At 30.6% G+C, this 23,270-nt stretch overlaps 1 protein-coding gene across 1 annotated transcript; it reads left to right on the top strand.

Moving 5' to 3' along the window:
* Positions 1-1,592: 1,592 nt before the first annotated feature.
* LOC132745811 (probable serine racemase) lies at positions 1,593-23,182 on the top strand. Its single transcript, XM_060734794.1, has 8 exons — positions 1,593-1,804; positions 16,548-16,746; positions 18,024-18,065; positions 18,642-18,808; positions 19,079-19,163; positions 21,111-21,237; positions 22,601-22,651; positions 23,106-23,182. The coding sequence occupies exons 1-8, from the start codon at positions 1,770-1,772 to the stop codon at positions 23,180-23,182; spliced, it is 783 nt and encodes a 260-aa protein (XP_060590777.1). The 5' UTR covers positions 1,593-1,769.
* Positions 23,183-23,270: the final 88 nt, after the last annotated feature.

Here is a 23,270-nt window from a genome sequence, read left to right on the forward strand (position 1 = left end):
TTGGCATAATTTAAAAGCAAAGTAAACATGGCGCTTTCTGTCAGTAGAATTAACCCTTTTTTTGTTATTATTTGGTGAGAATTTAATATTATTTCATTGTAATTTCAAACTTTACTAGTACCTTATAAGTACCTCTTCTATTTCAGTTACAACATTTTTACTAGTTAACAAGTTAACAGTTAGTGATTAATTAAATTGGGATAGTATTGGACTGATTTCCGAGGAAGGGATCGCATTTTATAGAAAAGTGGTCAATTTTCTATAAAATAAAGTATCATTCTTCAATGCGATTCACTTTACCTTGTTAGCAGACCAAAGACACTATACAATTTACAACATGTGAAGAATGAAAACTTGAGTTTATAGAGACATCGTGCAAATTACTGTTACAGATGTTTCCCACGTGATGTTTATTTTTTTTACTATTTGTACACAAGTTGGGGGTTACTTCAGACAAGACTACACATCGACTGAGAAATATGCCCGAATTTCGTGTTTCGAATTGTGTGTTTCTTATTTGGCTGTGATTTTTAATAAGGTGCTTTACTGCGAAATGATTACTTTTCAATAAATATACAATATATAAAAGATCACATACATTAGCTGAACACTTCGGGAGCCATTTCATTTCTTGCTTTTTTGCAAAACATTTTATGTACATTTTCGTCAAAAGGAAATACAATGTTTTATTATCTCCGAATATAAGTTATGGACTGTACAGCTTTCTGATTTGATTATGTTGTGTTGTAGTTACGGCAAACTTTACCATTACTATATAATAGAAACAACAGATTTCATTCACTGAGGAATCACACTATCCATTTTCTTTTCATTTTTGTCGATTTAATGCAAACTTATATCAACAGAACAAATGACAATATTATAAATGATTGATTATAATGTTCCGTGAAACAAAGCTTTTAATAACTTACAAATCTGTGAGAATTTTCTGCTCCTCCATTAAGATTTTAGCTTGAATATGTTGATACTCCGATAGGAGTACTCGTATGGAAGCAAAGGAACGCAAACTTGACCGTATAGTTAACCACTGTGAGGTAGCAACACTATCACTTTGCAATCACTTTAAGCTTGCGTTAAGGTAGTTATACTGTAATGCCTCCCCGCCAAAAATTCTAACATCGGCCAATAGCGTACCAATTCAGTTATTTCCGGAACTTCATTTTTTTCATAGTCTTGGGTATAAGATTATTTTACAATCACTCTACCAGTATCCCTATGTACTAAATTCCGGTTATAAACAGTCAAAAATTATTGAATACCGAAGATTATGAAAAATAACGTTCTGGAAATGACTGATTTATAACGATATATACCGATGTTAGAATATTTTTTGGCGGAAAGCATGATTAAACTTCGCTTGTTACATTCTGCTACAACTTATACAAATCGAACGGCCTATTGTGCTTTTGTATTTACACACGCATACGCAATGTATAGAAATTTCATCTATATATTTTATTTTAGTTAAAAAAAATCATATAATCGTTTATTTATTGAGAATTGATATCTATGCTCGTCATGCATTGATTGACTTGATGTTTGCAAAGTCATTTTGTTTGGTGAATGCGTTTTAAGAACATTTGTACTACGAAGTAGTATAAGTTCGTTTCTAAAAGAAATATCACTTTGAATATAAAGAAATTATATAATAGAAACTCAATATCGTAGATTCGATATAAGTTGATACTCCTTTAAAACGTACACTTAAGAAAAAAGATAAATAGACAAATAAGTGTCTTATAAAGGAAATGGACGGTGGCTACGTTATGGATAAAGTTTCAAAGTAAGAATATTGAATATTATATTTTTATAATAATAATTTAAAACAAAACTTGAAAGAAAAATGTATTTTTATTATTTACTAATTTTTCAATATAACAAAAACAATGGCTCAAATCAATTTTTTCATTAATGGGTTTCATTTCTTTCTTTTCTTCTTTTTTATATAAATACAGGATTTATTTTCATCGAGAGGCATGAAAATAAATATTTCATGAGTGGCGGTAACCACGAGTGAAATATTAATTTTCATATAACAAACATTACAGAAACAATACTTGAATTTTCTGTTTATTATATATTATAGTTCATGAATGGCAGTAGCTATGAGTAAATTATGATAATTTTCATACCACAACATGAAAATAATTCATCTATTTATAGAAAAATCTTAAATTTTCTTTTCATTATGTACTTTTTTTTCTATTTTCTACCACCTGAAAGGCTTCCCCTTTTATTTTGTGTATTGACTGAATTAGAAGAAAGTAGTCCGACAAGACACCCGTGAAAATACGGAAAATATGCTTCACTGCAGTGAAAAATAAATTCTTACATGAAAATACTGAAAATGAAAATATGCATTTTATTTCATCAATATTTCTCAATATTTCATATAAAAGTATTTTATGAAATTGTTTCTTTTAGTTGTAAGATTTCAGTTAAAGAAAGAAAAATCCTTACTTATAAAATGTGTTATATCGGGCATAAATAATTATCTGTTGAATTAATAAAGGTAAGATTTTTTTCTAATTTTGAGATTTCTTTGTTTATATCTCCAGTCGAAATAATTGAAATTTATTCCATTAAACAAACAGTATCTTCCGAATTGAAAATATTAAGGTATACAAGAGCTACCTCTTTCAGAGTTAAAGTGTTGTCTTATTATATGTTTGAAATTTTGGTATTTTACCTGGATTGCAAGGTCTGATTCGCGTTTATTTTCCATTATTGTTGTCCTTCTTCTATGATAATGAAAGGTAATAGGGACATAAAGAAATATCTTACAAATAAATCTCTTTCTACCTAATTCACGATAAAGCAGCCTCGATGAATAAATATCGAACTTTCATTTTAAAAGTAATTTTTCATTCTGATTTAGATTTTAATTGAATTCTACACATGCCAACTACTTAAAACGAATTCGTTTTCAATCCGGATTGCTGTTTAAATAAAAATACGAGACAAAAGCCATAATTCTATGATAGAACTACGAAAGACTGGTAGTGACAGTTCAACTTCTTGAATTCTCGGGTTCACGAATTCACAATTTCAGTGTACAGAATTCACGAATTCACAATTTCAACTTCATGAATTCGAGATTTCAACTTCATTGAGTTCAGACCGAATTTTAAGGTCTATCCGGGCCTATGTATTGAAGTGTGAAAGTGTCACTTAGTCTGGCATGTAAATATTATTTAAATTAAGCGTTCGTTCATTTAACAAAAAAGTATAAATTTTCGTACTAAAATGATAAATAGATATTACAGGAACCGCATAGGTGGGAAAATACGTGTACGTGTGTACGCCCGAATGAATGTGTTAGGATTCATTTGAAATACTGCAATCCTATTGGACAAAAATAATTTCAAACACAAACCTATACTTAAAAACATTCTCCAGTCTCTGTCGCTCCGGTTGAAGGTTTTAATTTCTGTAGAACAGCTCGGATGAACACTCATATATAGGTAGATTCATTACTTATCGTTGAATAAATTTAGCATTGAATGTAGACTCATTTAATATCCTCCATATCTTTATTTAAAGAAGGTAACACATGAAGATATACCATCGTGAAACCCCCCAAAAAATAACATATCTTTATTTTAATTGTGGCCTTCCACACAACATATAATATCACACACATAAAACAACAATAACAACTATTTACATTGTGTCTATTAAGATTTGGTCCTTCAACTTACATAATATTGACATGTAATTTTTTTGTTATCTGTGCCTCTCTAATAAAGAATATGTTCTGTTCTGTTCTGATCTATGTAATTTGATTGTTTTGACAAACGCTCCCTTTAGATATTAAATATAATTCATACAGTTTTCATTGACAAAAATTTAACAAATATACATATAACGTAATGAGAGAGTTATGAAGATATTTATTTAATCTACAAGATATGGTTTTTTATGTTTAAATTATTATCGTATAATACATGTAATGCATTTGCCCTACATGGTTGATATATTGTTAAGCGTGTTAGAAAACCTTTAATATTTTAATTAAAGCTTGAAGAAGCAGACCGTAAAAACGATTTTTATTAAATTTCATTATTACCTCATGAACAATCATTTATGTCATAAGCATTTATAAAAGACTAGGTATTTTGCAATTTAGATTTTTAAAACAGTTCAAAAATCAGTCAGTCGGATTTACGGAAACGTATAGCGACCACCCCTATATGTTAGTTAAAACAGAATTTTTGACAATTTATTTAATACATACTATATACCTTACCAATTTTTATAAACTTACTTGATCTGAAATATTTATCTAGTAATATCTATAGCCCGTGCATGTTGGTTAAAAACAGAATTTAAGACAATTTATTTAACACACGATAAATATTTGACCAATATTTACATTGTTATTTGATCTTGAATATATATCATTTACTCAAGATGCTGTTAATATTGCTGGATTCAAATTTATGTGACATTTTTCTGTTCATTTATATGTATTAGTTATATATATTGAGATTTTTAATTCGCATACCTGTATCATTATAAAATATGATATAACATATTTTACAATTTATATTTGATAATGAGGACAGAAAAATCTCGCACAATAGAAAGCTTTTTTTTAAAGATTATATATGAAACATTTGATTGAGGCTTTTTGCCTTCCAAAGATTAAGGAATGTTTAAAAAATTGTGCTTCAGATAGTGTTACAAGATAAAGAATATATAAAAAAGACATACTCCGTTAGTTGTTAATTAGCATAAAATAAGCTAGTGAAGTAGTACCTGATGTAAATTACTTAACATAGAAACCATTATATTTTTGTAAGATATATAATGTATAGAGCTTATAGAGCTTAAAACGATAACTTCCGACAAATTAACCATTTTAAATGTATGTACAGAGGATGGTACATGATAAATATTATATAAAAAGGAATATTCGACCATTTGATGTTATTATAGGAACATAGACCCCAAAGCTAAAGCGATATTTCGTCTTATATGATGTGTGACACGAGAAAAGTCAATACATTTGTATTTGGTAAAGGAAGCAATTAAATCATGTAATATTGTAAATCATATATAATACGTATTTGTTTGTAGTCTATCGTACGTTTTTATCTTATAATGCAAGATAAACTACTTTTAACTTTTTGACAAAATGAAAAAAATAAAACATAAAACAATTACATCTTTTTAAATACATGTATGTATTTTTTTCCTCAAATCATATTTGCATATAACAAACATACTATAAAACTGTAAAAAAGGTAATTTATTATATATCATATATGGATGGTCGCTATACGTTTCCGTACGGATTTGTGCTTCGTAAGTCTGATACTTTACAGTAACATACATAGCGTGAACTTTGATAAATTAAAAAAATGTGACACATTTGAATATACTAGGGTTGAAATGTATTTCACATTTACAGTTTTTTAAATTAAAAGAATAGCGCAAATTGCAAATGTATTCTTTTACGATATTGAAAAATGTCACTGTCTCTTGACACAGACTAGCCTCGATCCAATGAGCTCATTAAGTTAGACTGGGGATAGTTCATGCGTTTTTAAAATTTTGGATTATATTGTTTTTTATTTTCTTACTGACTTTTCTAAGGGGGCGTTAGGGACTTTGCATGTATTCATTATCCCTCATGTACAGACTCAATCAAACCGAGTCTGCAATTCGCTTGTAATTTTGTACTGATTAATGCTTCCGAGGGATCACTTTGTTTCCAGATATTTATGCTTCACATCAGCAGGTGTCAAGTGCTGTGTGGCAGCTGTAAAACGTTGCCCCGTACTTCACTTCAGTGTTGTTATATTTTTCTGGTCCTTCGGGATAATTGATGCCAGCACCATTAAGTGTTGAGATTTGAGTACCGCTCAAGCCGGTGCTAGTGGACGTGAGGGATGTTGCACGTATTCATTATCCCTCATGTACAGACTCAATCAAACCGAGTCTGTAATTCTCTTGTAATTTTTTGTGATTAATGCTTCCGAGGGATCACTTTGTTTCCAGATTTTTAGATACGTCATGTATGTATGTTAAGATCACCATCTACTGTACATAATACAAGTCACAAGGTTTCTTTAGTTTGATGCATTATTTCTACTCGCTAGATAAAAGATTTGAGTGCATCGCATCAACAAGCCTCAGTGACGGGTCAAGTTGATTTGGGACTCGGGGCAAGGCTTTTGCAATTAAAGTGACATTATGCTCATATTTTCATTGTCAAGTTGAGCTGAACTGACTTTATTATTTTAAGATTGACTGTTAAAATGGCGATTGGCCAACAGTTGATATTGGAAAATGTTAAAAATAAAATTATAAATCTGCCTAAAATATAAAAAGACTGCCCCACTCTTTTTATGAAATGAACGTTACAGGTAACTTCTAATGTATATTTATGAAAATTTCGTTTGAATCAATGCGTTGGTTGTTGTTAATGTGAAATAAATTTTTATATTTAAAGGAATTATGGCAAAAGGAAAACTTATTTTGACATTCACTTGTTCACTCATTTATACCCTTGGATGGGCATAATGTCACTTTAATGCCCAAAGAAAATAAATACTGAATCAAATTTTGAAACATATACTCGTATTTAAAGAATAAAATTTGTTTCCACATTTCAGTAATAATGCTTAATAACGCGTAAAACTACACTTATTTTGTTGTAAAAAGAAACACGAATTTAATCAGTATATCAGTCTACATTTTTGTTTATATTTATGCTTTCAAATATATCTATTGGTTAAATAAGTGCAAAACTAAAATGACATTTCAATTTTACGATGAAAAACTTGCATTAAAATTTATTAAAGATTTAAGATTGTGTTTCGAATTTGAAATCCTTATTTTAATGCGTAAAACTACTTTTTTTTTGGTAAAAAAGTACGAATTTAATCATATCAGTCTACATATTTTGTTTCAGATATATCTATTGGTTGAATAAGTGCAAAATGACATTTCAATTTTACGATGAAACACTTGCATTTAAATGTATTAAATATTTAAGAGTGTGTTTCGAATTTGAAATCCTTCTTCAAAATAAAAAAGAACAAACATATTTCTTTTATATCATTTAAAATATTCTACAAATTGACTTTTGTAATATCATGTATTTTGCATTGTACATCATAAAATGATGTTTACAAATATCCAGTTTTGTCATTATGTCAGACCTTGCATTAATGCACTAAATATTTATAGAATGAATATGTAGGTGTGTGTATAAAGATCCTGTAACACAATTTTTTTATGGTTTTATTTCATAAATATGATGCTCATTTTAAGATTTGTCAATATTGTAAGTTCAAATAAGCATTGTTTATAACGATATTACCCAATTTATCATTTCATGTAAATAAAGGGGGTAATTAGAAATTTATTTTCTATAAATTCAAAGTCAAATTTTCCAAAAAGAAATGAATGCATGTAATATATTGATTAAATATAATGTGCACAAATATTTACAGTACACATTTTACATATTCTTCGATGTTTGAAAATTGTTTTATTTGCATAATTATATACTGATATAATTTTTTGCAAGTGTGGTATACACGCAGTAACAATATCAATCACAAAACATACAGGATCTTTAAACAAAGCTAATAAGTTATGAGTAATAAGTATTTGATACCTCTTCATCGGATTTACAATTGTGGCAAATGTAGACATTGTTGGCATATTCGTACATTTCTTGTATGACACGTATTTACAGCTCTGACACTGAATCCAAGCCTCTCTTGAGCGACTTTCTGTTGAAAACTTCTGTTGAGTTAAACCGTATGCGTATACGAGCGTACATGCACAGTGCGTTGACAGGAGCATCAGTGTTTTATTTGATTTACCTTTAGTTCTTGGAATATTTCATCTCCCGACAACACAATACCGCTAGTGACTGCCTTGCTATGTCTTTTCCTTTGGGATAGAGGTTTTGCTGGTGGTGAGATTAAAAACCTCTGTCAGCCATGCCGGAACCATACCTCTTTCATCAGTAGATTTTCTCCGGTGAACTGACAGCATGTCTCGTGTTCTTGTGGGCTTATTTGTTCCACGTTTTTCAACAGTGAAGGTTGGTGGTACCAGCGTCAATTACTTCAGGATTGACTGGCATTATACCAGCCCATCTAAATGCCTCCTTCAGAGAGCTCAGCGCAGTTTGATCGGTGGCATAGCTTAATAAAATCGGTAACCGAGACTTATCTATACTGCGGCCAGGTCGGGCAAAACCAACACTTGATGCAAGTATGTCACCTTATCTTATGATGACCCTATTATCTTTACATTCCTAGAGCTGTAAACAGTGCGTAGTAAGGGATGGTAGCCCAACAAGTATCATATTTTCCTTCCTGCCAATTTCTACTAGTGGAAAGGGTACATGTGATTCATGATTGTCCATAAGTAAGACCACTAGCCTGTCTTTCCGATAATCAGGCAAAAAAGGCTTTGACAATCTATTACAGAAATATGCTTGTGTGCATACACCCGCTGTCAGAGGCGCTAAAAAGTCATGAATGTAGAAAGGGTCACTAATACACGGATATTAAATAGAAATATAAGACCATAGAATACAAAACATGGCCTGAGAACAAAGTCGATAAACATGTAAATTACTTTTGTATATACTCGTATAACAATCTGAAAATCAACATTTATTGGTAGATGTAAAATTAATATATATTTTATCTAGAAAACCATCTTAGTAATCTGCATTGCGGGGCGGCCTGCAACCCTTCTAGATGATCATTGTCGGGATGAAACTCCCATCAGCAGATACGCATAAATGAGCTGTCACGTGGTCGTTGGTCTTAACGTTTTGCTGATATACATGACCAGACTTTGGACCTATTTTTTACTAGTACCTTATCTGGAACACTCTTTTCCAGACCAGACAGTATCGACACAAATGAAGTACTGGCACAGTTTTTATTATAAAAGAATGTCAATGCAGTTGAATAAAAATCTAGAGGATTTGTTCGTAAAAATGTAATCTGAATAATTGATTCAGTAGATTTAAAAAAAAGATTTGTAAAAATAGGGTGTTATCAAAAAAAACAAACTATAAGAGCTTTTTAAAGAAGATTCCAATTTCTTTACTCATTGTTATACAGGCAGGCAGACATAAGTAATAGAAAGAGCATCAAAATTCGAAGCTGATTTGTACGAGGGGAGGGGCGTAGCCCCCGAGTATTTATCAGATTGCCGAGTGTTTTGATGTTCTTTTTCTTTTGTATCATAGTCAAAAATAATAACACCTTCACTATTGTCAAAATATCAACCCCAGAAAAGTAACCAATGAACGAGCATCTGAATATGATACTAGTATTTCGTTCGCTTTCCCTTTCTCTGCCTTTACAATAAGTAAACACCAGAAAAAATGAGCCAATCAATGGGTATGCTCTGGAGTGCAGGTAACGAAGACATGCACTCCAGTTCACGTACTGTGCATGTATATGTATACGATTTAACCCTGACACATTTTCCAAACTTTGCACTTTTCTATGCCTGCAGTTTAAATGGTGCATAAATAGTATGAAGCAATAAACATTGCATGCTTTGTTGAACTGGGAGATGTCCATCACACTGCTATGGTGGCTGATTTGGAACACTTTTGTGCGCCGTGTTGTCGCTAGCGTGCAAGCGTGCGTGCGTGCGCTCGCGCGTGCGTGAGACAGAGAGAGACTGCCAATATTAAAGTGAAAGAGTTGTTTTGACATGTATTATGAGGAAATATTTTGTCAGTTCTTATTTTTGAATATATTAATGCCGGAAAGTTTGAAATAACATACCTGAACGTCTTATAATTAGCACTATCTTTCGTGTCTTTCGTGTGAGTGGAAAACATTGTCCAGCCAAGTAAAGCACATAAATTACCAGCCCATCTTTCTCCTCTTTTGTTAGCTTAAGCCCTTTTTGGTTCTGATGTCATTCAGGAATGGTTGTTCTGGAGAATTTATATTAAACTTCCTTGCAGCATTTGATAGTGTTTATTGCTTAATTTTAAGTGCGGAAATAGCTTTCATCAGGTCATCTTCAGTGTACTTTTTTGGCATCTTAAAACAAAATATATAGCAATATAGGTAAACATGAAGTATAGAAGCGACATAGAGAAAGAACAATAAAGTTGTCTATTTCATTTTCTTGATATTTGTTTTTTTATTGTCAGATGCCTCTTTACGTAAAACTTTGAATATGGGAAACAACCTACAGCAATCGAATATGCAGTTGCCTTCCTTGGTTAAAAAATTGGCATGAAAAATGAAAATGATAACTTTATATCGATCTGGCTGATGAACATGTAATTGAGGAATGGAAAGTTAAACTTACAAATGCGTCATGCAAGTTTTTGTTACATATGTTTCATTTGTGATGGGTTTTTTTTTGTAATTTGTATATCAATTAAAGGTACTGCATAAATGAGATCTAAAGTAGACTTTGAAATGTAACCATATTTTGTGTTTCTGAATTTAAACTACATGTACTACAATTTGTACAGTTATCCTTAGTATATGTAGTTTATAGATACTTTCCCTACAATATTTCACTTAACATAAAGTACTCCTTATTAATCAATACAAATCATTTTTATGATAAAAATTATTGTACATTTCACAAATATCATTATCGTAAGCAGGTGCTACGTCATTTGTTTGGTTAAAGTGTTTTAAGCACTGTGGCGGTATAACAAAGGCTCCCATGTAATAGTATTATTATTTTTAACAAACAAGGGGAATTATTAATATGACAAATATATATTATAGATTTATATTTACTTAAAATGATATATAGTTCAGTACACAAACTTTATGCTGAAGATATACATAGATATTTACATATATAAGTGTTAAAAAAAGGAAATGGACGGATCATATTGCATTGATGAAGTTTCATGACAAGCAACTTTGAAATTTATACGTTTAGATATTTTTACAAAAGTGTTCATTTAAGAATATTTTTTTTTCAAATCAGATTTATTAAGAAATAAGAAATCACAAGGAATATCTTTTCCGTCTGCAGGTAAGGTAAAATTTCTCTTAGGGGACGGATAGAAGTATATAGCGTTTGCAAAAAGAGATATAATAATAATGCTAATGTCTTTCTAATTGTTTTGATTTACTTCATTGGAATTTCAACTGTTTATCGTAAACCAAAATATTCAATATTTTATAATCATAATTTAAAGGGATTTTTTCCTCTCTCTGAAAAAGTGAAAAGCAGAAAAAGAATGTTTGATGAATAAAATATTTATGTACAGCAGCCGCAAACTATATTCCAAACAAACTTTAAAAAAAAAATTCATTGCAATGTGTCACATGTTGATTATTCATATTTTATGCGACATCTGTCAAATAATAATAAGAAACGTTGAACTTGAACAAAAAAGTTAATTAAGAGGATATTCAATTTTTTTTATCTATGAATGCGAGATTTATTTGTATCGAGTGGTATGAAAATTTATCATCAGTGTTAATAGCCATGAGTGAAATGTTAATTTTCATACTACAAGAGAAAAATAAATTCCGTTATTATAGAAAAAAACTTTGATTTTCTGTTTATTATATACTTTTCCTCTATTTTCGCCTTACGGTAAGAAAGACTTATCTTACTTGCTGAATTAAGTAAAAAAATAGTCCTGCACATCACCAGTGAAAATACAGAAAATATGTTTCACTGTAGTGAAAAAATACTTTTTTTACAGTGAAAATACGAAAAAAAAGAAAAATATGAAAATATGCATTTTTAATTTGTCAAAATAATTTCTTCATATTTTATTCATAAGTTTTTAGTCATAGCGTATATTCAAGTTATATATTTTCATCAAGTGGTATGAAAATCAATATTACATGAGTGGCGGTAACCACGAGTGAAATGTGATTTTTTTTCATACCACAAAATGAATATAATCCTGTATTAATACAAGAACTTTAAGTTTCTGTTTATTAAATGCATTTTCTAATGTTGTTTCTTTTAAATTGCAATTTGAAAGATTCCCGTTAAAGTTTGAGTATTTGCTGAATTTAGAATAAAGTAGTCCAGCAACACACCAGTGAAAATACGGAAAATATGTTTCACTGCTGTAAAAAATAACTGAAAATACGCATTTGATTTTATCAATTATCAATATTCTACAATATTTTATTTATAAGTTTATCATAAATAGTAATTTTGTAATAAATATAGATTATTAAAAGTAGGAACATGTATACCTTGTGTCAAGGTGCTGCATATATAGCGATGTCGATCCTTATATTTCGAAATCGCTAGTTATTTTTTTTTTAAATTCTTTTTTGCAGAATCTCTTTACTCAAAGGTATAATTCACAGATATAATCATTTTCGAACTTCTCACATCTGACAAAACAATAACAACAATAAACAATGTGATTTGTTTATTTCATGCTTTCCAGTGTTTTATTGTAATATATCAGATGATTATATTCTGATAAATCACTAGTGAAATTTATAAAATATAATTTTCACTATAGCCGGACTATATCTGAATGCGGATGAAAAGAAAATCATAACTAAATGGAATAACAGGCAGAAATAAATGCCGTCATACGTAAATTTTGCTTATTTAGGAAAAGAAAGTCGATGTCACCATACATCATGTTAAAAATGTAACAAAATTAGAGAAATTTAACAGAACTATATTTTCAAAATTGATGATGTGACGTCATGTTGTGATGACGTCACAAAGGAGAATGCGCGACGTTATGCGGCAAAATCAGTAAAAAATACTTAAAATCACTTAAAAAGCATGAAACTAGCGACCCCTGTATTACAAATCTCCTCGCAGCGGTAACTTCCCTTTATAAATGCACTTCACCGAGATCGCTGCGCATTTCATATTAAGTTTAGCGGGCGGATAGAACATGTAGAAGTATATAGTAATTGAAAAGAGATCGTAAACCCAATAATATTTAATTGGTCAATTGGCAAAAACAAATACATGTTCATCGCTAAGTTACCGTGGCTGATATAATATATTTTACATTATAAAAGAAAATTATGGTACACAGTTTACGAATCTACTACAATAACAATTAATAAGCTTTCAGTCTTTTTGTCCGTCATCTTTGCAAGGTAAAGACCACACCACTCTCTGGACTTTACTCATATTGAATATTGCGTAATTCAATTTTTTTAATTAGATTTTTTGTACACATGAAATTATTCGAGGCCGTGTGGTTATGATACAACCTAGAAAATGTTTATTTCTTCAGAACACCATAAGTGCCTAAAAATTTCCGTAGTATGTAAGTCGTCTATGTTTTTTAATGAGGACTAACCTAAAAACGTAAACAATACAAATGGAAAACACTAAAAACAAGCATTGTAGTTTGTACACTATTATAAAAATAAATTAAAAAAATTTTTTTACATCGTAAACAGATCTTTGTAGTGTTAACCTTTTTTTGGTAATTTTTCTGGTCATCTTTGACCACTGATGCTTTTTTTGTTTTGTTTTTTTATTTCTTTTGTACTGATCATTTGTGTGAAAAAATATAATATGATATAATTATAATGTTGAGTCAACCATTAGCATATAACTTTTTATTACACCGGAAATTAATGATTAAACTATAAAAAAAATCTCCCTGACGTTTCTAAATGGTACACCGTAAAATGAAATAAAAATACATTTATTACTAGGTCGTTTATGTAAAATTGTTATAAATATTGAAAGAACTTTTAACAATATGCTGACTTTATATGAAATTATATGATGTTATCTAAAGGTTTTGATGAAATAGTTTTCTTTCTAAAGTCACGAAAAGAGTGAATAATCTATGTAGATACAAAACATAGTTTAAACTCTAAAACTTTGAAAAAAAAATCTCAGATTTTTCGTGTTTGTGACCAGTATAGAGCCAGGCCAGCATGCACATACCAGGTTTATACCAGGCTCTATATTGTGGGTTACTCTTTTCTTTTTTAATTTTTGATAATGAATCGCTAAATTTCAATAAGTCTGTTCCGAATTCAAAGCAGCGCTTTTAAACTTTGAAACTGCTGAAATTGCTTGGCACAAAATGATCACCATAATGAGACGCAACATCCAGGTTACACACATGAAGGTCAAGGTCAACCATAATGGTCAAATATAATTTATAGAAACTCTCTTCATTTTTTGTCCGCCCCATAATGTTTTAGCTACTAGACAATCTTTAAAATACATCGGTGCAAATAATCACCATTATATTTCGATTTACAGGTAACTATCTCAAGGTCAAATTCGCACTTAAAGGTCAAATAGAAAAAAATCCAGCCGTTGTTTCCGATCCATTCATATTTACTTACTGGAAGTTTATGAAATAACTTGGCATAAATGCTTATAATATTAAGATGATGCACAAAGCTCAAAACCTGATTGCTTCTTCCAAAGGTCACGGTCATATTTAAAGATCGGTCAAAGGTTAAAAAAAGTACTGCGGCATTGGTTATAGCCGTCCTATAGACACCCTTGATATTGTATATCGTGCCGATTTAAATTAAGTAATGTTTAATATATCAACAAATATTAAAAGCCGCATATATTATTATAATTACAATGTTTTTGGAAACAGTAAATAAAAAAGTATAATTGTTGCCATAATTTATGATTTGTAATTATATATACATGTATTTTAATTTTATTCTTGGTAATGTTTGGAAAACCAGAATGATCTAAAATGTAATTTGTTATCCTGACTCAACAAGCAGTATTAATATTGCAACATAGATCACTAGTAGGCAAGTCATTATTTTTTGTTATTTTTAACCAATATTTTACAGCTCTTTCATTACAGGCACTCAACCAAGTTTAATATAGACATACAAAAAACCGGATGTGTTATTTCATCTACCTATACCCCAAACTTCAAAACCGTATTGTTGATACATAGATAAATTTATTCATTAAAATGTGTAAAGAATGCACAGTGTCACAAAATAAATACATTTAAATAAAATTTAATATAGATGCAACAATAAAATCAAAAATACATAACTTGGTTCTAGTTTAAAGGCTAAAATTATCGAATTCTGGTACATTCGAAAAGTTATTGAGTGATCTGCGAGTTATTAATTGCTTAAATCAAATCTTCCTTAACAATCTGTTGTGCGATTTTGATCATTGTTTTAGCTAACATATTCTGTGCGAGTTGTTACTTGCCTCTAAAACTCTTCACGGTTACGAGTCATTTACATTCTTCAACAACAGAACTTAAAGTCTCTTTAGCTAATTTCTTTGAAGGGCGACGAGTCGTCCGTTGCTTTGATATATATCTTCTTGGCTTGTCGCTTATAGCTTTAACTAACTCATTTCAGGCGAGTCGCTCATTGTTTGAAAAGCATATTTCTAGGCAAGTTTCTATAATAGAAATCAGTGGTTATTTTGATAAAATAATTATAATAGGTTACCTTCGACCATAGTTTGCAAAGAACAACATCTTATTTATGGTAACGCATATATCTAAAATACTTTCTCTTTTTAAGTTAAATTTTTTCGACTTGTATGATATTTTGTAAATGTAGAAAACGTAGCAAAGTGATGTGAGAAGGTTAATTAAGTCATTTTAGTATACTTTTTGCAGTAAAATTGTACAGTATAAAAAACCGAGAGCTGTAAAAGGGATATAATTGTGTTCAAAATATTCTTTTAGATTTTGAAGAATATTTTTGATCTATTTTAGAGAAAAGAAATGTAAAGCATCAAATATGGTTTGCTGTCTTTTCTATAATATCATTGATGCAAAAATAATTTCTAATATTATCATAATAAAATACCTAAAATGATTCCAATTTTCTTTAAAGCATACATATATAAAATCTAGAGACTACGACATGCAAAAGATAAGCATTTAAAAAGGTGTTTATTATTCTCTTTAACATTAAACTAAACCTTGCTAATTAGTATAGTAGCTAAATAAGGACATTGGTAAATGCGACAAAGCAAAAAACTAAATCTACACGTTTTGGTATATCGTTTTAACGAAAGAGACAAAAAGGGACGGCATTAAGGTCAAATTGTTTAATTACGAGTGTATGGCAATTTAATTGATTTGTTATGTCGATTCCGCTGAAGCGAAACATTAACACTTTAAAATTTTCAAATCTCTGTCTCAAGGTATTACAAAATAAGGAAATGTTCCAAATCTAGCAGCAAAAGATATCTCAACATACTTGCCCATACACTGCTGGGGCCGAAATTGATAAGCATTCGGCACCATTATCAAGTCAGGCCAATTTACAAATCCAACCAGTTTGTACAGAGTCTGTACTGTTGGCAGCTCAGTTGTATTTTGCTATTGATTTCAATAAATGATATATATTTTGAAAATTTACAGAAGGGCGAACCATCACGCAGAAATGAAGCAGTATTAGGGAGCAAAATCCTCACACCATCTTTGTTAGGGCCATTTCCATTGTTTGACGATTAAGATACATTTCTCTCCTTAATTTTGTAATATATATGTTTTTTAGTCTAGTATATCAAAGAAATGTTTGTAATAATGGGACACGTTTGATTGTTTATCTATTTGCCAGTATGCCAGTTGACATTTTCCCAGTGACCATAAATGATATTATAGATGCTCACAACCGCATTCGTCCACATATCCACCGCACGCCTGTACTAACTTCAGAGACTTTTGACCGAGAATATGGGGCGGGAAGAAAGTTTTATTTCAAAGCGGAAAACCTACAGAAGACTGGTAGTTTTAAAGTTAGAGGAGCCCTGAATGCTGTACGTTTCATTTTATTTATTCATTTTATGTATAAATTTCAAGACAATCCAACAACAGTAAATGTCAGTTTTACTGAGTCGGTTAGTCCTTATATTATAACTGTATAGTTGGATGAATCCATTTTAAACTCCATATGACAAAACGAGATTTAAATAGAAATTCAAAATTGTACTTCTGTATAGTTTATTGCATAATAAACTTCGGTACTCTTTTATCACATGTATATCAGTATCAAAACAATGTAATTTATGTATTCTTTATTGTAAACGGCTAACATTTAGAATATAAAAGTGAAGATCAACTAAGGAAAGCGACGTCCGCGGAAACCAGCTACCACAAAAAATAGAATGATTTCAAGCGATGTTTCTACGTTTCAAGCTCACAGAGCCGTGAGACGATACATTACAGTTTTGTGAGTCGATACAACGTTTTGACCAAGAGTAAAAGGTTGTGTGATGATTCCACTTTTAAAGCGTTCAGAGTTGTATGACAAAGTCCAGGTTCCATTTTCTTAACAACATCTTCATTTGAAGACAATCAATACAATGCACATTTTTTAACAATTTAAGAGGTCGTTGTTTGTCTATGTGCGGTCTTTAGAGGGTTTATTGGTCTTTGGTCCGATCTTTTTTCTTATTGACATTAAGAATTACATGTATGGTAATCAATTTTGTCCCTCCTAGCTGATCCAGAGTTCATGTGGAATTAGCAGTCCGTCAATTTGTTGCTTTTAGCTGTATTATTTGCTAAACAAAATATTATTTTTTTTATAACATCTTAACTATAAGATAACCAACACAAAACAATTTTTAAACAATTCATGAGGTTTGTATTGTTTTTTTTTGCGGTCTCTGCAGTATCTAGTACGACCGGTTTTGTGATTTAACATTTTGTTCACTATGCTATGTAGTTTATCGTCTATGGTTATGTCCATTCCATCTTCTTCCTTTTTATATCACAATCCCCATTTTTTAAATTCCTTGTCCAACCCAAGTTCTTGTATTACCTTTTCAAACCATTTTAATCACGTCGTTCAGGAATTAATGGATTTCCTGATCATAATCATTGATTGACAGGCCAGTTCAATGTCCCACCCTTTATGTCCTTTTCCTCTTTTTTTGCTCGTTGCGATGCCTCTGTGCGGCTGAATTTGTTGAAATCTGTGTTCTATGAACGTCGCTCTGCCTTTTTTGATCTTTGCTTTCATATTATAACGACTGACTTCAGGGTTAATTTGTCAATGTTCGATCTCAGTATGATATTATTTGCTTTTTAGATATTTAAGTTAGAGGGATCAAAGGACCATATTAAGGGCGTGGTAAGTCAAGTGCATATTGCGTTGTATGTTTTTAGGTAAAGGTAAATAGAGTTACGCCAATTTTCTTAGTAAATTCGAAATTTGACCTGTCATTTCAACAATTAACTGAAACTATGTATTAATTTAATTACTAAGTAAACCTTTTTATTTACATTTCTTTTGCCATGAGAGTAACATCATTGTTTTATTCATATTAATATAATTATAGAGATGATATTCAATTTTTCTTTTTCTATTTCTATTCATACGGAATTTATTTTCATCGAGTGGTATGGAAATAAATATGATAATTTTCCCACCACCAGTTAAGATAAAAGTCCCATGTTTATAGATAAAAGATCACTTTATATCATGCTAAACAACTCTCATCATTCATCTATCAGTTTAAAAGAAAGTAATCCGGTATTATACCAGTAAAATTCCATAAAATATGTTTCACTGCAGCGAAAATTAATTTTGTTACTGGGAAAATACGGAATATAAAATCCATCAATATTTTACATTGAATTTTATGATATGAGAATATAATAAAATATACCGTTTTGTTAAGCAATTTTTTACCTTTAATCATTATAGACTACGGATAGTAGTGGTAATCATGGCCTAGCATTAGCATGGGTGGCAAAAATGCGGGGACTAAAGTGCACTATAGTTACACCAAAGGATACACCAGTCGTAAAAATACGTGCGATTAAAAGTTACGGAGCAGATGTCATCCTGTGCGAACCGACGCTAACTTCGAGGTTTCCTGGGATATTTTTCTTAATATTATTGGTGCATTATATTTATCAAATGTTATAAAAAGACATTAAAGATAAACATATATAAGATGCATTTGTTCTGAAAATATTTAAAAAAAAGATAAGACAGGTGAATAAGCATGATAATATTTACATTATTGAAAAAAAACTTTTATTTTATATAAGTAACCTGTTGATGTATTTTTCTAATATATATATAAATACGTTAATGTATGTAATTTTTGGACAATTTATGTACCATGTATAATACAGGGAAGAAACTTCCAAGCGCTTTGCGGAAGAGAATAACTACGAAATCATTCCATCAGCAGACCATTATGACATCATTGCAGGACAGGTGAGTGATGAATAGTTAAAGATATAAGATGCTCATCCTTTAGTTAAAAAGATATAAGATGCTCATCCTTTAGTAAAATATTTCAATCGCGAAACAAAATAATTAAAATCTATGAAATTTTTACTGAATATGTCTAATTCAATAAAAGAATGAATAAACTATATCTGGGAAGCTGCATTCCCTGTATCAGGTCAAGTAAAGTCGGTCGTTTTCCTTAAAAAAAGGCTAGCTTTTTAATGACATATTCACATTGTGACCGACTATAGTGTGTAGAATTTAAAACATAGCATATTTACTTTGTATGAAGTAGAAAAAACAGGTTGTTTTATTTACAAAGAGACTGTGTAGCAGTTATCAATATTTTCCAATATAAAATTTGAGCATAGCATATTTTGTATTATAGGGTACCTCAAAGATCATTCAACAAAATTGAATATGAAATACATAAGAACGGTTATTTGCGAAAGACAAATGGGGACCTTTCAATTTCATGAATTCCCGATTTCATTTTCGTGAATTCACAATCTTTACACCGTGAATTCTCGATTGCAACTTAGCGATTTCACGATTACATCTTCAAGAATTCACGACAACTTCATGAATTTAAGTTTTGAACTTCAAGATTTTAACTTCGTTATGAAGTTGAAATTATGAACTTCAACACATGAATTAATGACGACTAAAACATGAGTTCACGGAGTTTAACTTGTGAAGTTGAAATCGTGAATTCTTGAAATCGTGATTTCATGAAGTTGAAATCGTGAATTAAAGGGAGACACAGGCACAATTTCCATTTCTTCGTTTTGATTTTTTTCATTCATTAATTGTCAATGTCCTCAAAATAAATAAACTAGGCAGTCATAGGAACAAAACTGTTCTCCTTATAAAGAATAAAACGCTGGTTTTCTAACTTGACCTGCGTAGGTCAGGTTAGAGCGTTAAGATATCAATGAACTATGGAAACGTTAAAGAACATATCAAATGAGTGACTTAGACTTGTTTCAATCTTTCAATATCCACAAAATCTGTTATTGTAACTTTCAGATTTTGTTCAAATCACATGGCTTGTTTTAAAGCTATTCAGTGATTCTGTCGGCGTCTAAATTTCGTTTAATACATCTAGGTATATTTACGCTTCAAACCCTAAATAAATAGAATTTAACCAGAATTTCATGCTGGTATTTTAGAAAATGTCATTTTAGCATGATTTGAGTACCTTAAATCATTTTGATATTTTTGTCATTTTTTTACCTGAGTATCCCTTTAATGTATTTGTATGTTTAAAACGTTAATTCACAATGAAGTCGAAAGGTCTCCATCTAATTACTCTCATTTTTTTTTACACAAAAGTCCAATGTGTAAATCAGTGACATCCTTCTTAACTAAACATACTGTTTTCATTTTATTTACTGAAGAACCGCACGTTACCTACGGTGACACAGAAGTGACACGTGGACTCCCTCATTAATTTCGTGACCACGAGATAGTATGTCGTTTCCTCGACATAATCATTTCGTTCCCAAGAGATATATTTTAGTTCAGACGACCTAACTATGACGTGGCTACGAAATATAGTAATAAAATGTCACTAACGTGTTACCGTTGTAACTGTGTGCTTAATACGTTTTGAAAATCTTTCCTTACTCTATCTTCTTATATGCCTTATAATGTATATCTTGGACGAGTTTTTAAAGTTAACATTATATTACAATGAATGCAATATTCTTTTTATCACCAGATCCTGATCCTTCAGTTTTTTTTTTAAATTTGGAAGTAAACCTTCTTACAAAGAAACTGGTTTTTATTTTATTATTTTGAACTAAATCTTTTTATAAAGAAACAGGTTTTTATTTTATAATTTGGAACTAAATCTTCTTATAGAGAAACAGGTTTTTATTTTATTATTTGGAACTAAATCTTTTTACAAAGAAAGCTTTTATATTTCAGGGGAGTATCGCATTAGAGTTTTTAGAAGACGTTCCTAACCTTGATGCTATTCTCATACCGGCTAGTAAAGGTGGCATGACAGCTGGCATCACGATTGCAGCTAAGGCTATTAAACCAAACATTAAAAGTAATCATCATCATTATCGTCATCATCACCAGTAACAACAACCACACCAGGCAACATAATTTCTACAAAAACGATCTTCATTTTTATCAATATCAAATTAGCAGTGAAGAAGTATTTTATTTCGATGAATTAAACTTTTAATGCCTGTATCAAATGCAGTATGACAGCTATTTCACTATTTAACATTCACGGTGCCTATACCAGATTTGCATAATTCGATAAAAAAAGTCGGTCTTATTAAGATTTTCTTGATAATCATCCTGAAAACAATTAATCTGAAATAATCTACTCAACACAGTTTTCAACCTCCCACGTTTTGATGTGTTAAACCCCCTCTTCATCAAGGAGTTATCCCATTATATTCGTATTCGTTTGAGGTTGAAAACTTTGTGGAGTAGATAATTATAGACTTGCTTTAAATTACATTGAATCAATTGCTTTCTTAAAATTGCATTGAAATAATGGGATAAATTGAACAGCCTGCTCATTCAAGTCAATAAGCTATACTTAAAGTGACATTATGCTCATTTTTGGTTGTTCGTTGAGCGGAATTAGCGATGTAAATAAAAAGGTTGACTTTTTCAATGGTGATTGACCAATAATTGATATTGAAAAATATATAAAAATGATGGCTTATGTGTAAAAAGACTGCCCCAATCTTTTATCATTTGAAATTAACTGATACAAAACAAATAGAAATGTCAATGTGTCAAGCTTACTATTGATAACTTTTGTGAAGCAAAATATCTTATTGAACATAATTATGGCAACATGCAAAATAACTTTTATTTTTATCTGTGATCTGTGTTCTTACTATTTACAATCTGCTGGGCATAATGTCACTTTTAAATGTTTTTTTTTTTTTTTTTTTTGGGGGGGGGGGGGGTAAAAAAACAATATTTTTTCCACGAAGTGAGACTACGTGTTTGGACAATCAGAAGTTCACGCTCACCAAAATCTATATCATTTATGAATTACTCACTTGAATAAGCGGCCTCTACACTTTATACCTCAAAAATGATGAACTTTAAAAAAAATAACATTATAAGAAAATAAATACTTGACCGATTTGACTATTGGTTTTCTGCTACCTCACCCCACATCACAAAGTGTCACGTGGTACAGGCACCGTGATGTTGTCTTACCTCATCTCTGTAATGTTATATTTATGTTTGCAATTTTGAATTCTTAGATGTTATTTTTATTTCTTTCTAGGGTTTTAAAAACTAACTTCTTATAATAAACACCTTTACACGTACCGATCACAGCAGTAGTATACTGAAATATTGTATTTAGAAGCTTATAATTCTTATCCCCGTAATAAACTATTTCATGCCTAATGTCAATTAAATTTCTTTAACAGTTTTCGTTGTCGAACCAGATGGGAAAGAACTCGAAAAATGTTTGAGAGCAGGTGATACACTAAGAATATTTCATAACATATAGCAAAGACGTCACTTTCTTTCTCTGTGACTTGAACAGGCTCAATCAAACCGAGCCTGCAACATTTTCAATTTTGCCGTGTTGGGCATTCTTTAGGGATTCTGTATTTATCTATTTTTTTTTAATCAAAAGTTCCTAATAAAATGAAAGACCATTGAATATTTGTCTTAAGCCAGGTTTCTTGATGGCCTTGTCATTATCTTAAAACTATAGATCAGATTCACCTAGGAATAAAAATATATTGTATCTTACACTGCACGTGCAATGACCGTAATTATTGTACAGGTGTCCGAATACATTTTTCAGTAAACTTAAATGTCCAACAAATTGACTTATTTTAAAACATAATATTATTGGAGTTGCGACCCGTAAATGTTAATATTTCTTGGTGATCTTTACCACAACGTTCAGTTTATTCAAAATAGGTATGAGGCTCTGGTCCAATCCTCCATGTTTTGTGGATACTCTTGCCGAAGGGATAAAAATACACAACGACACTTGACTGCCGAATACTGTAGGTTCCTGAAATTTTCTAACTTTGAAGCCAATCATTACTTATTTCGAAGGGTCGACGTGTGTTAAAATCGTCT

Source organism: Ruditapes philippinarum, unplaced genomic scaffold (assembly GCF_026571515.1).
Source record: "Ruditapes philippinarum isolate M1 unplaced genomic scaffold, ASM2657151v2 ctg3551_1_1_1_1, whole genome shotgun sequence".
NCBI classification, from domain to species: domain Eukaryota; kingdom Metazoa; phylum Mollusca; class Bivalvia; order Venerida; family Veneridae; genus Ruditapes; species Ruditapes philippinarum.

Bases quoted from the DNA above. Each gene is read 5' to 3' on its own strand.
- LOC132745811 (XM_060734794.1), top strand. From the start codon at position 1,770: ATGGACGGTGGCTACGTTATGGATAAAGTTTCAAA. The intron at 18,066-18,641 runs GTAAGTCAAGTG...TAATCATTATAG, and splicing joins AGGACCATATTAAGGGCGTG to ACTACGGATAGTAGTGGTAA. The intron at 18,809-19,078 runs GTTTCCTGGGAT...TGTATAATACAG, and splicing joins GAACCGACGCTAACTTCGAG to GGAAGAAACTTCCAAGCGCT.